Source organism: Sardina pilchardus, chromosome 7 (assembly GCF_963854185.1).
Source record: "Sardina pilchardus chromosome 7, fSarPil1.1, whole genome shotgun sequence".
Classification (NCBI taxonomy): domain Eukaryota; kingdom Metazoa; phylum Chordata; class Actinopteri; order Clupeiformes; family Clupeidae; genus Sardina; species Sardina pilchardus.
In genome coordinates this window covers 15,641,956-15,655,227 of record NC_085000.1, presented here as the reverse complement: position 1 = coordinate 15,655,227, position 13,272 = coordinate 15,641,956, and the positions used below count along the sequence as shown (strand labels likewise).

The 13,272-nt window shown below is 48.0% G+C and overlaps 1 protein-coding gene across 1 annotated transcript in view; it reads left to right on the top strand.

Moving 5' to 3' along the window:
• The window catches only part of nol4lb (nucleolar protein 4-like b), a 98,789-nt gene that overhangs the window by 22,112 nt on the left and 63,405 nt on the right, over positions 1-13,272 (top strand). The window contains exons 2-4 of the mRNA XM_062540225.1: positions 2,982-3,137; positions 8,278-8,389; positions 11,452-11,561. Of these exons, the coding sequence (XP_062396209.1) occupies positions 2,982-3,137; positions 8,278-8,389; positions 11,452-11,561 (378 nt within the window). The remainder of the gene's footprint in view (positions 1-2,981; positions 3,138-8,277; positions 8,390-11,451; positions 11,562-13,272) is intronic.

Here is a 13,272-nt window from a genome sequence, read left to right as displayed (position 1 = left end):
GTGGAAGGCCCTGATTCCCCCCATGTGTTTGTGCCCACAGAGCCGCTAAGATGGCGGATGTTGTGTGGCCGTCAGTACCCACCAATCAGTGTGAATGCCCGCTGCGTTCATAATTCTCCACCTACCGCAGATTGTGAAGACTGACTGACATGAGTGTTTGCACCATCGGCATTTAACGCCAAAGGGGGCCCCCAAAAATGATGTCACCATTATTTTTCTGCATCTGTTAGCGCTTGGTACGTGAGGTTAGCATCATCTTCATCATCATCCTCATCAGTATTATCATCAGCATTATCGTTGCTCTGCTGGAATGGAATTAGTGGTGCTGCGTGCAGATTAAGAAGCTGCCCATTCTCCACGCCGCTCTGTGCTGTCATGGCAACGTACATTTACCTGCCACCGGAGCGGGATGGGGTGGGGGGTGTGTGTGTGTGTGGGGGGGGGGGGGGGTGCAGTGTGAGATGGAGCGAAGAAAAAGACAAAAATGTGTCTGGGTAGAGTTGGAGAGAGAGAGTGAGAGAGAGAGGAGGCAAGAGACAGAGAGAGAGAGAGAGAGAGAGAGAGAGGGAATGTGAATATGTGAATAAAAGAAAAGGGGGAAAGGAGTGCAGTGAAAGGACGAGTGGAGATTAACCCTGATCAGTGCAGCGCTATGATAGGAGGAGAGCACAGAGGTGGAGGCCAGTCGGCCAGGTGGAGAGCACAGAGCTGAGGGGTTTAGTGGAGGAGCAGGAGATGGAGATGGAGGGACAGAGGAGGGAGGACAAAGGGAGGGAAGGACAGAGAGAGAGAGGGAGAGAAGGAGAGAGAGAGATGGAGGGACAGAGGAGGGAGGACAAAGGGAGGGAAGGACAGAGAGAGAGAGGGAGAGAAGGAGAGAGAGAGAGAGAGAGAGAGAGTGATGAATGGGTGGAGAGGTGTCTATGCAAGGACTACTATCACAGAAGTAAAAGGAGGGAGAGAAAATATAGGGTGTTTTTTTTGTCTTTCCCCTGACTCCAACTGCACCTTCTTATACTAAAACAAGCTCAATTAATATGGAAGTGTGTGTGTGTGTGTGTGTGTGTGTGTGTGTGTGTGTGTGTGTGTGTGTGGGGGGGGGGGGGGGTGTGTGTGTGTGGGTGGGGGGGTGGGTGTGGGTGGGTGTCCAAGAGAGAGTGAATGAGAGAGAGCGCAGAGTTTTCTGTGTGTGTGTGTATGTGTGTGTGTGAGACCAGCGTATCTTGGTTTTGTTTGGGGTGTGTGTAGGCTGCAGTTGTCAGGACCATTGTGGCGGTTCAGGTTTGACTACTGGAGGTGCATCATGTCACATGACCCTCTGCCCCGCTCACCTGCCTGAGAGCTCTGTGGTGGTTGCCAAGGTAACATGGTCTGCCTTATGGCAAGCAGCAGATAGAAAATAGGAAGTAGGTTTTTTTTTTTTTTTTAAGTGCAAAATTGTTGTACTTCAATTTTTAATAACAAGGAAACATGCCACAGCCGTTATGGCTGCTAGCTTTTGTTCTCGAGAAGCACACACATAATATCCCGGGAGAAGAGTGAATAAGCCTGTAATCATTTCTAAGAAGGAACAGTGTTTGTGTGTGCACCCTGGGGGACATTTATTCCTGTAAAAAAAAGTATGATTATTATCGGCAGACATAGTGAGGAACTGCTTTGTGTCTTGTGCAAAAAAAGGTCTCACAAAGACTGAAAATGGCCAATGAATCTGAGCAGGCTGTCGCAGGAGCGTCCTGTTTTTCGCTCGAAATTTGATGTAATCGTTTGATTCCAGCAGCGCCGCTACTGACTGGTGCAGTGCAGAGAGACAGGTGCCCAGGAGAACAAGCCGGAATGCAGAAACAAAAAGCACACAGACCGAGACAGCCGCTCGGGCTGAGGGGCTTATTTGTGTCCTCTTAAAAAGTGTGTGTCTGTGTGTGTCTGTGTGTGTTTTGCGGCACCACCTGCTGTGCTGTTCCGTGGCTGCGTTTCTCCTTTCAGGTGAACTCCTCTACCTCCACCTCCCAACCCCTCCCCCCACCTCCACCTCCACCTCCCCCCACCTCAAGCCCACCTTCCCCCACCTCCACCTCCACCTCCGCCACCCCCCCCCCCCCCCCCACTCCTGCTGGGTGTGCTCTGCTCTGCCTCCTGCACCGCTGGGTGTGTGGGTGTCCTCCTTGACCAGCGCTAACTAGCGCCAGCTCTCCGTGTGGCACCCCCACTCTCCCAAAGCATACATGCACACACACACACACACACACACACACACACACACACACACACACACACACACACACACTGACACACATACACACACCCTCCCAAATCACACAGACACACACACTCTACCACTGAGATGGTGGGTGCAGCTGAGGAAAGCACGAAGATACAGACACACAGACACACACACACACACACACACACACACACACACACACATCCCTCCTCCCTCTCTCATCTCACAGAGACAGCCTGATGTCAGACGTTTTCCTCCCATCTTTTCCCCCACACTCTGTGTTAATGAATGATCCATCGTCCCGTGTGCTTGTGCAGGGGTCTTGTGTGATAGACGTACACCACAGCATACACCTGACAGTTCTGATCAGGCATCTCCCTGGGCACACCCCCACATGCTCACCTACGATCCCACATGCACACACGTTGAAGCAGTAGGGAATAGGTTAAAAAGCCACCTGTGGCCTCCTGGAGAATGGACATAATAAGCTCAGGTTTTTTTTAGCTGTGTGTGTGTGTGTGTGTGTGTGTGTGTGTGTGTGTGTGTGTGTGTGTGTGTGTGTGTGTGTGTGTGTGTGTGTGTGTGTGTGTGTGTGTGTGTGTGTGTGTGTGTGTGTGTGTGTGTGTGTGTGTGTGTGTGTGTGTGTGTGTGTGTGTGTGTGTGTGTGTGTGTGTGTGTGTGTGTGTGTGTTGTGTGTTGTGTGTGTTTGCTGAGCCTCTGGCCTGCTCTTAAGTGCTGTGCTCCTGTCCCCTGTGTGCAGTGTGTGGACAGCAGCTCTGGGCAGGACGCCGCGTCCCTCAAGAGGGTGGCGGTGGTGGAGGACTTCTTCGACATCATCTACGCCATGCACGTGGAGATCAGCGCCGACCCGGGCAGAGCCCCCAAACACGCCGGCCAGAAGAAGACCTACAAAGCGGTGAGCTGCCCCCCCACAGCACTCGCTGTCCTTGCTTCTCTCATTTGTCTGTGATCCTTTTCTATGTTTCTATGTTTTGTTGTTTTATTTTTATTCATCATTCCCACCAATTACTGAGTCTCTGCTTTACTTTTACATTTATTTTCTTTCCTTCTTTCTGTTACTGCAAATTTGATTAAACTTTAAAAACATCCAATTACGTTTTTTTGTAATTTGCACAGAAATGGGGCAAGATAGCAGGCCCCCTACTAAATTAAAGCCTTAGTTTTTCATTTCATGCTTTAATTTCATATGAATTCATTTTAGACTTACAGTACAGTAGCACACTTTCGAATGAGGTCTGCAATATACATTTAAAAAGGCAGAGTCCTTGACAGACAGTATCCTGTTAAAGCATGGACCACATCTACAAAACACTGACATACAAATATGCATAAATACATGTTTTCCGAGCCTTGCTTGAACTCACACGAATAAAGAAGGAGGTAAAATAAGCATTGCCCCTTTGCCACCCTTATTATAAGCTGAATGAAAAGAGAGGAAATTGCTGAGGTCTATTTTCTCCACTCATCCCGCTCATGTGAAAGACACGCTCAACTTTTTTCATGAAGGGAAATGCAGGAGCATGTTAGACGTGAGCTGCACTTCGACCTGCTGATCACGGGCACACAGAGTGACCGTGGAGCCCTGGCAGTCCACTCAGCTTTCTCTCCGTCTTTCTCTCTCTCTCTCTCTTTTTTTCTTTCGTTCTCCTGCCGTGGGCACAAAGCAGGAGGGGGCCATATGAGGGGTCACATATGTCCAGCGGGTGCTGGAGGCCCGCAGAGGCCTCAAATACACCTCTGCCACCTATAGACCCGGAGCCGAGGTGAACCCCGCTGCCGCGGTGAAAATGTGTCCTTGTGCAGAGAGTGAACAGCAAGGATTCTAGAACAGAGCCCTGTTCTAGAACAGAAAAACAGAGCTCTGTTCTAGAGTCTTTGGCGAAAAGGGAGAGCCGAGAGACTCTCCACTGGCTCCCTATGGTGGCCAGAATTAAATGTATATCTCTCACTTATAGGCCTATAAGACACTGACTGGATCTGCTCCCAGCTACTTTAATTCGGTGATCAAGATGTACATTCCCAACTGCCCACTACGGTCTTCTGATGACTGTCTGTTGTGTCGACCAGCTGTAGATGCTACTGTAGGTGAAACGCTTGCCCAGTTCTCTCCGTTCCAGCAATAGTTTTGGTTCTTTCAAGAGGGGTCTTAAGGCATATGTGTTCAAAATGCACTTAATCTATTAAGCGCTTCTTATGGGTAACGATTTGTAGAATTTAGTATTGTTTTTGTTTTCATTAGGCCATTGATTGAATTGACATTTTTGTTTTATTATTGATATTCTCCTAAGTGTAGCTTTGCCATGCTATTGCTAGTATATGATTGACTGATTAACTTTGTTGTTAATTTGCTATTACCATATATATTAATTGTTTATGTTTATTAGGTTATTGTTGAATTGATTGTTTGTTGTTTATATTGCTATTCTCCCTACTGTAGTCTGACCAAATTTGAATTTTGAAATTGTTCACTATTAAATTTAGTTATTGTATTGTTTTATATTTGTGTGTCGCTTTGGACAAAGGCGTCTGCGAAATAGCATTAGCATAATCGTAACCATAACCACTTCCACTGTCTTGGGACTCTGGATGGCACTTGACTCCCTACTGGCGGCAGTTCTGCTGCTCTGCCTCTACTGCCCTCTGTTGACGAGACGCTGGCATTGCATTTCTGTGCGACTCCCAGCAACTCTCGCATTATGACTCTAGATTGCTCCGATTTTAATAAGAGGCTCTTGGTCTTGGTGTGATTGACTCTGAATACATATTTCAAAGCTAAAATGCTGGGGCAGGGGCACACACACACACACACACACACACACACACACACACACACACACACACACACACACAAATCCACATACACACACACACACACACACACAAATCCACATACACACACACACACACACACACAAATACACACACACACACACACACACACACACACACACACACAAATACACACACACACACACACACACACACACACACACACACACACACACACACACACACAAATCCACACACACACACACACACACACACACAAATACACACACACACACACACACACACACACACAAATCCACACACACACACACACACACACAGAGATGCACACACACGCACACACACACGCACACACAAATACACACACAGATGCGCACACACACACACACACACACACACACAAACACAACACAAACTCTCTCAAACAAGCCCTGCGGGACACAAATGACTTGTTGGCCTTGTTAGTGCTTGTCAGTTGTGCCTGACCCACCGCCGCGGCCCTGTTTCCTCCAGTGTGGCTCTGCTCTGCTGTTTTTTTTTTGTTGTTGTGGAGCTCGGCTGCAGCGTCAGGGGCCCTCAGCGTTGTTTGCTCCCCACGGAGCTGGTCTCGCGCTGGGCCCGGCGGCCTCGCCGCTCACCCCTTGCACACCCTGCTCCTTTCTGGAGCTGGCGCACTGTGTGAGCTGCATTGTAAAAAGACAAAACACCATTCTCTCGGCCTTGGAACGGTCCACTGCGGGGGTGGGGGGACTCGAGGTGGACGAAAGAGTAACAAATGAACAGCCTCCCGATTTGAGTCTCAGTGATACTTTTGTGCTGCCTTGACGCCCCCCCCCACAAAAAAAAATATATAGTTGTTTGTTTCTGTGAGCCTTAAGGTGTGTGTGTGTGTGTGTGTCCATGTGTATTTTGTGATGATTATGTGCTGTGTATATTTATCTGTGTGTTTGTGTCTCAGTAAGCGTGTGTGTGTGTGTGTACGTTTGATGTGTGTAGTAGTGGTGTTTATTTCCTCCGTCTTTGTGAATGGCGTTTCAGGCACACTTGGAACTGAAAAACAAAAGTCCTAACTAAGAGAGACTTGCTAAGGGCTGAAGGAGCGATGGCTAGCGAGAAGACGAGAGAGAGAGAGAGAGAGAGAGAGCGAGAGAGAGAGAGAGAGAGAGAGAGAGAGAGAGAGAGAGAGAGAGAGCGCAGCAGCAGGAAAGAGCAGGCGAGGATGAATTGGAAAGGGGGAGTGTAGAGAGAGAGAGAGAGAGTGTGAGTGAGTGAGTGTAAAAACAGAAGGAGCTGTGGGGGTGGAGGTTGAGCATGCTGGTGGCAGTAGCAGCATCAGTGGGATGGAGAGACAAAGAGAGATGGAGGAGGCAGGGCACGGGTGGAGGTAGCAGTGGGATGGAGAGACAAAGAGAGATGGAGGAGGAAGGGCACAGGTGGAGGTAGCAGTGGGATGGAGAGACAAAGAGAGATGGAGGAGGCAGGGCACGGGTGGAGGTACTGTAGCAGTGGGATGGAGAGACAAAGAGAGATGGAGGAGGAAGGGCACGGGTGGAGGTACTGTAGCAGTGGGATGGAGAGACAAAGAGAGATGGAGGAGGAAGGGCACGGGTGGAGGTAGCAGTGGGATGGAGAGACAAAGAGAGATGGAGGAGGCAGGGCACGGGTGGAGGTAGCAGTGGGATGGAGAGACAAAGAGAGATGGAGGAGGCAGGGCACGGGTGGAGGTAGCAGTGGGATGGAGAGACAAAGAGAGATGGAGGAGGAAGGGCACGGGTGGAGGTAGCAGTGGGATGGAGAGACAAAGAGAGATGGAGGAGGCAGGGCACGGGTGGAGGTAGCAGATGAAGGTCAGGGGGGTGGAGGGGAGAGAGAGAAGAGGGCTGCTGCACAGGTCCCTCTCAGTGTTATCGCCTTGCCCTTGGTTTGCATGAAGGGGGGTTGTGTGCGTGTGTGTGGGAGTGTGTGTGTGTGTGCGCGTACATGTGTGGGAGAGTGTGTGTGCTTGTGTGTGCACGTGTTTGTGTGTGTGTGTGTGTGTGTGTGTGTGTGTGTGTGCGTGCGTGTGTGTGTTAAGGAGGGAGAGAGGTACCGATGAGGAATTCCAGCTCACATGCCACAGTGAAGTCTCCCGTCCTCAGGCTATGCCAACGGGAGCCCTCTGTATGTTGACCGGATGAACCATTTATTTTGGCTCCTGTTTTAATACCAAATTGGAATTCTGGGGGTGGCCCCACACATCTCTCTTAGCAAGTCTTTGTTTGCTAGTATCTTTGGCTGAAGCCACAGGTGTGGTTATCTCTGTATGTGTGTGTGTGTGTGTGTGTGCGCACACAAGGGAGAGAGAGAGAGAGAGAGAGAGAGAGAGAAAGAGTAAGAGAGATAATATGTTTTTGTGTATGCTCAGTTGTGCATCTGTGATTGTGTGCTTAACTCTCATCTCTGGAGACGGCGGTGGTCTTTGTTCCGGGTTCCACACTGATGCCCTGTGCAGTGTGCGGCAGATTGACAGCAACTTTGAAAGAGCTGTCACCAAAGGCTGGAGCTGACATTTGTTATAGGCTTCTCCACTCTGGCATCTCCCCCCCTTCTCTTCTCCTCTCTTGTCTGTCTGTCTCAATCACTGTCCAACATCTCCATGATCATCATCATCATCATCCATTTTTCCTTCGTTTCTCTCAATATCGTCGCTCTAGATGTTGTATTGCCTGGAAAACAGATTTCCATATTCTTGCAAGAGCAGAGGTAGTGAGAGAGAGACAGAAAGAGAAAGAGCAAGTGAGAGAGAGAGAGGGAGTGAGAGAGAGAGGGAGTGAGAGAGAGAGAGAGACATAAGGACTGCATGCTCTAGTGCATTTCTCAGGGCAAGGTCAGTGCTCTCCTCCTGGAGGATGATAATAGGTTAGCTCCAGCGACTGCTGCGTAGCCCTTCTCTGCCCCAACGCCAGCCGCATTTCTAACCGATGTTTATTCCGTTTCCATTTCCATCCCGTCCCATAAGATCCTAAAATAAATAAGTGTGTTTTTTGAGTTTGTTTCTTTTCTCTTCATTAGATGTCTGGTCTCTCTGCACAATCACAGTCAGCATATTTTAGCCGTCCCAAGTCCTTTGTTTCTGTTTTTTGAATGTCCTCTCTTTCAACCCACATTGATATGCAAATGAAAAAAACAACCCCTCAACCTCTTTCCCTCTCTCTCTCTCTCTCTCTCTCTCTCTCTCTCCCTCTTTTTCTGTTTCTCTCCCCCAGATTGCAGAGACATATGCCTTCCTACCCAGAGAGGCGGTCACCCGGTTTCTGATGAGCTGTGGCGAGTGTCAGAAACGGATGCACATCAGCCCCAGCAGTGCCGACTTCAAAGGTACCCGCCCGCTCTCCCGCCACGGGCCCCGCCCCCCGCCCCGTTTCGGCTCCTCGCGGACAAGTCCGACAGAACCGTACCGTTCCATCACGTATACACCTTCAGAAACCTTCACAGTTACTGTGGAACTCAATTAGGGCTGCTCAATTATTTTATTTTTTAATTGAATTCGCAACTAATTGAACTAATGCAATTAGCTAATCGCAAATTGTGCAGCTCGCGAAATCTGTCCCAATAGTTAATCTTTTCGCATCTATGATTTTTATATTCATGTCGTCGTCCTTGTGTGGCTGACAATGTACAGTAGCTCACTTCACTGGGGTGCTGCACTAGGCTTGCTCACCAATCAGAAATGACATTTGGAATATTGAACCGAAGCTCATCTTTCTGTCAGAAAAATCACAATTAGATGTTTTACTCCAATTTGTGCCACCATAAACTCAATAAAGGCATTCATTATCAGCATTTGAGATCAAGGCCTCCAAAAAAAAAGCAAGCAGACCTTTGTGTTCATTATGGCCCCTACATTCTACATCGTTTAGGCAGTTCTACCACCCCCTCACTCCCTCCTGCTGCCGGGCTGAAGCCAGCACCCCACCCCCCCATCAGCCCGGCGAGCTTCACAGACCTACCCCCCCCCCCCGCCCACCCCTCTTCTACTGTCTCATTAGAGAGGGAGTCATTGGAGTGCCCTGCCTTCTCCCCAACACACTGCAATTAGCCCAATTAGGGTCCTTTTAACAAAGAAAATGGCTAGGAAATGAGCTAATTTCTACAGTAAAGAGAGAGAGAGAGAGAAATGGAGAATGAGAGCAGGGAGGAGGGGTGGGGGGGTAATCCACCAGAGAGGACGAGAGAGAGGGGATGGAGGAGTTTTGGGAGAGCAACACGTTTGAGTGGGATCAAAGGAACGGGAGTGAGAAGAAGGCTCTCTGATTTCACTGTGGTGCTCGGCACCTTGAGGGGTGAAGGTGTGTGTGTGTGTGTGGGGGGGGGGGGTATGTAAGGCTATCATGTCCTCAGATCCAATGACGTGCACCGGAGACGGAGAACTGAGCAGAGAAGAAGTTGATTATACCAAAATCCCTGTCAACCATCCTGTGCACATTCTTGTACAACACACACACACACACACACACACACACACACATGCACATATTCACACACATAGAACCTTCAAGGCCCAAGCTGTCAGAGCGTTGTGTCAACGCTGAGCCAACACTGGGTGTCGCTCATAAAGAGAGCAGCTAATTGGCTTTCTGCCCCGTGGGGGGGTTGGCGGGGTTGGGGGGGCAGACCCCCCCTCACCACCCAACACACACCCACCCCACCCCCACCCCACCCCATCCCATCCCCCTGACAACCGTGCCACCGCCATCACTGCTCCCCCATCCTGCCTCTCCCGCCCGCCTGCCTGCCTGCCTGCCTGCCTAAGCCGCCCACACGAAAGTTCAGAGCTGAATTATTAAACGCAATTAATTACTGTACACCAGGGCTATTTTTAATTGACATGGCTTGTCGTCAGTGGAGGGTCTTTCATCAGCGCTCCTGCCTTCACCTGTGGCGCTCACTCATGGTGCCTTGAGACGAACTATGTACATACGGAGAATGAAAACAAATGCCGTTTTTCTGAAACCCACTGAGGGCAGCATTTTTACATGTAATGATCCAATATTAACCTTTCTTCGGTTAAATCCGATCCTCTGAGAGCATTCTACAACAAAGAAGTGTATTTCATTTTCAGCATGTGACTTGAACACATTAGTTTTGCTTCTTTGTCCGTAGTTCTAGTTGTACACCAGTGAAGGTAGAGACAACATTTCTGTCATTGGAGCACACGAGAGTGTTCCCTTTACTTGAAGGTCGACAAATGATAATCAGTTGTGCAAAAAATATGATGTGTGTAAAAAAGCAATTCTGTATCTGTGCCAATCAATCAAATGAGAAGAAATGGCAACTCTATGCCTGAGATGTTTCTGGCGTCTCTATTGTGGCATCAGATTCAGAATCAGAATCAGCTTTATTGGCCAGGTTTGCGTGAACAAACAAGGAATTTGACTCCGGTCAATCTTTGCATTCACTCAACAACACTCAACAATAACATAAAAAACAGCAGAAACAGTAAAAGCATCTCCGTTGGCCTGGCCTGAATGAGAGACAGAGGACGAGGAGAGTGTAACCGCCTGCTCGCCACAAGCAGCACCGTGTGTGTGTGTGTGTGTGTGTGTGTGTGTGTGTGTGTGTGTGTGTGTGTGTGTGTGTGTGTGTGTGCGTGTGTGTGTGCGTGCGTGCGTGCGTGTGTGCGTGTGTGCGTGTGTGCGTGTGTGCGTGTGTGTGTGTGTGTGTGTGTGCGTGTGCGTCAGGGCTGCTGCAGAGGAGCTCACTCGAAAAGCCAAGGTGCTCAGAGTGAGTGAGCCTCACACATGCTGTCCCCTTTGAAAGATGCCACAGACAAAGACTCTGAAAACAGTGCTCATTATGCTGTCTCTGGCCTCTCTCTCTCTCTCTCTCTCTCTCTCATACACACTCACATTCATATAATACACAGACACAAAGCAAACATACAGCACACACATACACACTGATTAACTTGTTATGGCGACAGTGTTCATCGAACTGTCACGGTCATTAAAATTCTTTTTGTCTTGATTCACCATCTAATATGATTGAGGCTGGGAATGTGAACAATCTCAACTGCAAAAAGGTCTTTTGTCAATTCATCAATAGATTATTGATATTATCTATTGCCTCAGGCAGAAATGTAGAGTAACAACACGGGGTTCTAAGTTTCCACTAAGCTCAGATCTCTAGGTTCTTTGACATCGTCCAGCTTGGCCACCTAGTGGTCACAGTGAGTGATGACATTGTGGTGAATCTGGTATTACATGTATGTATGAAGTATTACGTTCTGAACAAGGTTTCAGTGACTGACACTCAGAATGATGACATGAATTTCTTTTGTGTATATAAGGAATTCATGATGACTCATCACTGAGAGCTGTTGTTAAAGACTGAGGCAAAAACAGTGATGGAATTCACACTCTTTTCTTGTGTTTTCTCAGAAAATGACCGACCACCCTCTATGACACCCGGATTCATTGACTTCAACATGCCACTGACCACAACCTATCTGAAACAGATGAAGCTTCAGTGCATGAATAACAATGAGCAGGTAAGATGAGACCTCTCCTTTTACATTAACATTTACTAATTTAGCCAATGCTTTTATTCAAATGGGACTCCCAGTGAAGCAAAAGCAAATATTTTAACTTTAGTATATGTGTGCATTGTGTGAATTGAAACGACTCAGTATTTCTAACGCCTCTACGATTTGAGTTACATTTTTCTAAATGGTTTGTGCTGTTGGCAGAGGACATTATTGTCTCTTAGTCTCTAACCCTTAGTGACTGCAGAATCACACCTGTCGTCAGTATAATTGCATGAATTTATTTCTGGCTACTGGCTATGAAACATCACCCACTGTTCACCTCTGCATATGCCCCTGCAACAAGGGATCACACTTATACCACCAGAGGAAACTATGCAGCCTAATTACTTGTTCAATGCTGGCTTTACTTGATAATGTGAGGTTTTGTATTTGTAAGTGAAACTGTTTTGCTCATGAGTTTGGTAGCCATGTGGTGGCTTTTCGTGTTTAATGATCAACTAAGCGCAGTAGGCTTTGCGCTTATTTCGCCCTTCTGTGTGGTTATTTATGTCCCAAAGACAACACAAAACGGGGTGCCCTGTCTATCCCCCCCAGTAGGTCAGAAAATGTTTCGGATTGCTGTTAACTAATATGCCTCAGCTACAGCTGTATGTGCATATGTGCATATTTGTCTTGTTTGTGAGGAACCGATACGCTTTGTGTGTGTGTGTGTGTGTGTGTGTGTGTGTGTGCGCGCATGGTGGTGTGTGGGTGGATGACCGTGTGCCTTCTGTGTGGGGCATGATTACCACGAAGGGAATACGGTTTTGCTTCATTCCAATTAACGGACCCTCTAAGCAGCAGACTAATTAGCAGAGGTGTGAGAGAACTAGTGGAGTGCCAATTTATGGAAGAATGCCAGTGTGCCCTAATGGGGAGATTCTGATTGTGCCATTCCATTACTGACAGACAGGAAAGAGTAGAGGACAAGCCGGAAAAAAAAAGTTCCAATCCTACAGCGCTTTCAGTTGGCTTCCTAATTAAAAATAAATAAATAATTAAATAAAACTTTAATGAAAATGTGTGTGCCTTTCTTAAATAAGTTAACAAATACATGTATTATTAATTTAATTTGTATGACGAGACAAAGAGTAGCCATATCTAATACCTCTTCTGCCATCACCCTTGAAAATGAAAGCAGGTGGCTGTTTGGTTTCCAGCCTTTGGTTTCCTTGAGTTTCCAAGGCTGGTTGGGGCTTTGCTAGGAGGGACCAGACAGGAAGCGAGAAACAATGACCCACATACAAACAGGGGACTGAGCGTAGGGTTCAGTGGGTTTAGGGTGGGTGATGGAGGGCATGTCAAAAGGATGCCTGTTCCATGCTTGAGGTCAGGAGTTCTAATGTTTTTTTTCCCCCATGCCTGTGATCTTGAGTGTTTGGAGAGAGAGAGACACACACACAGAGGCAGAGGGAGAGAGGGAGAGATAGATGGAGAGAGAGAGAGAGAGAGAGAGAGAGAGAGAGAGCGAAAGAGAGAGAGAGTGAGAGAGAGGAGAGAGAGAAAGAGAGAGTGAGAGAGAGGAGAGAGAGAAAGAGAGAGTGAGAGAGAAGAGAGAGAGAGAAAGAGAGAGGGGTGGAGGGGGATATGGGGGGGGGAGAAGGATATGGTGGAGTGGCCGGACAACCCTGCAGGACGTGTGTGTCCAGAACAATTCAATAATGGAGGAAATTAG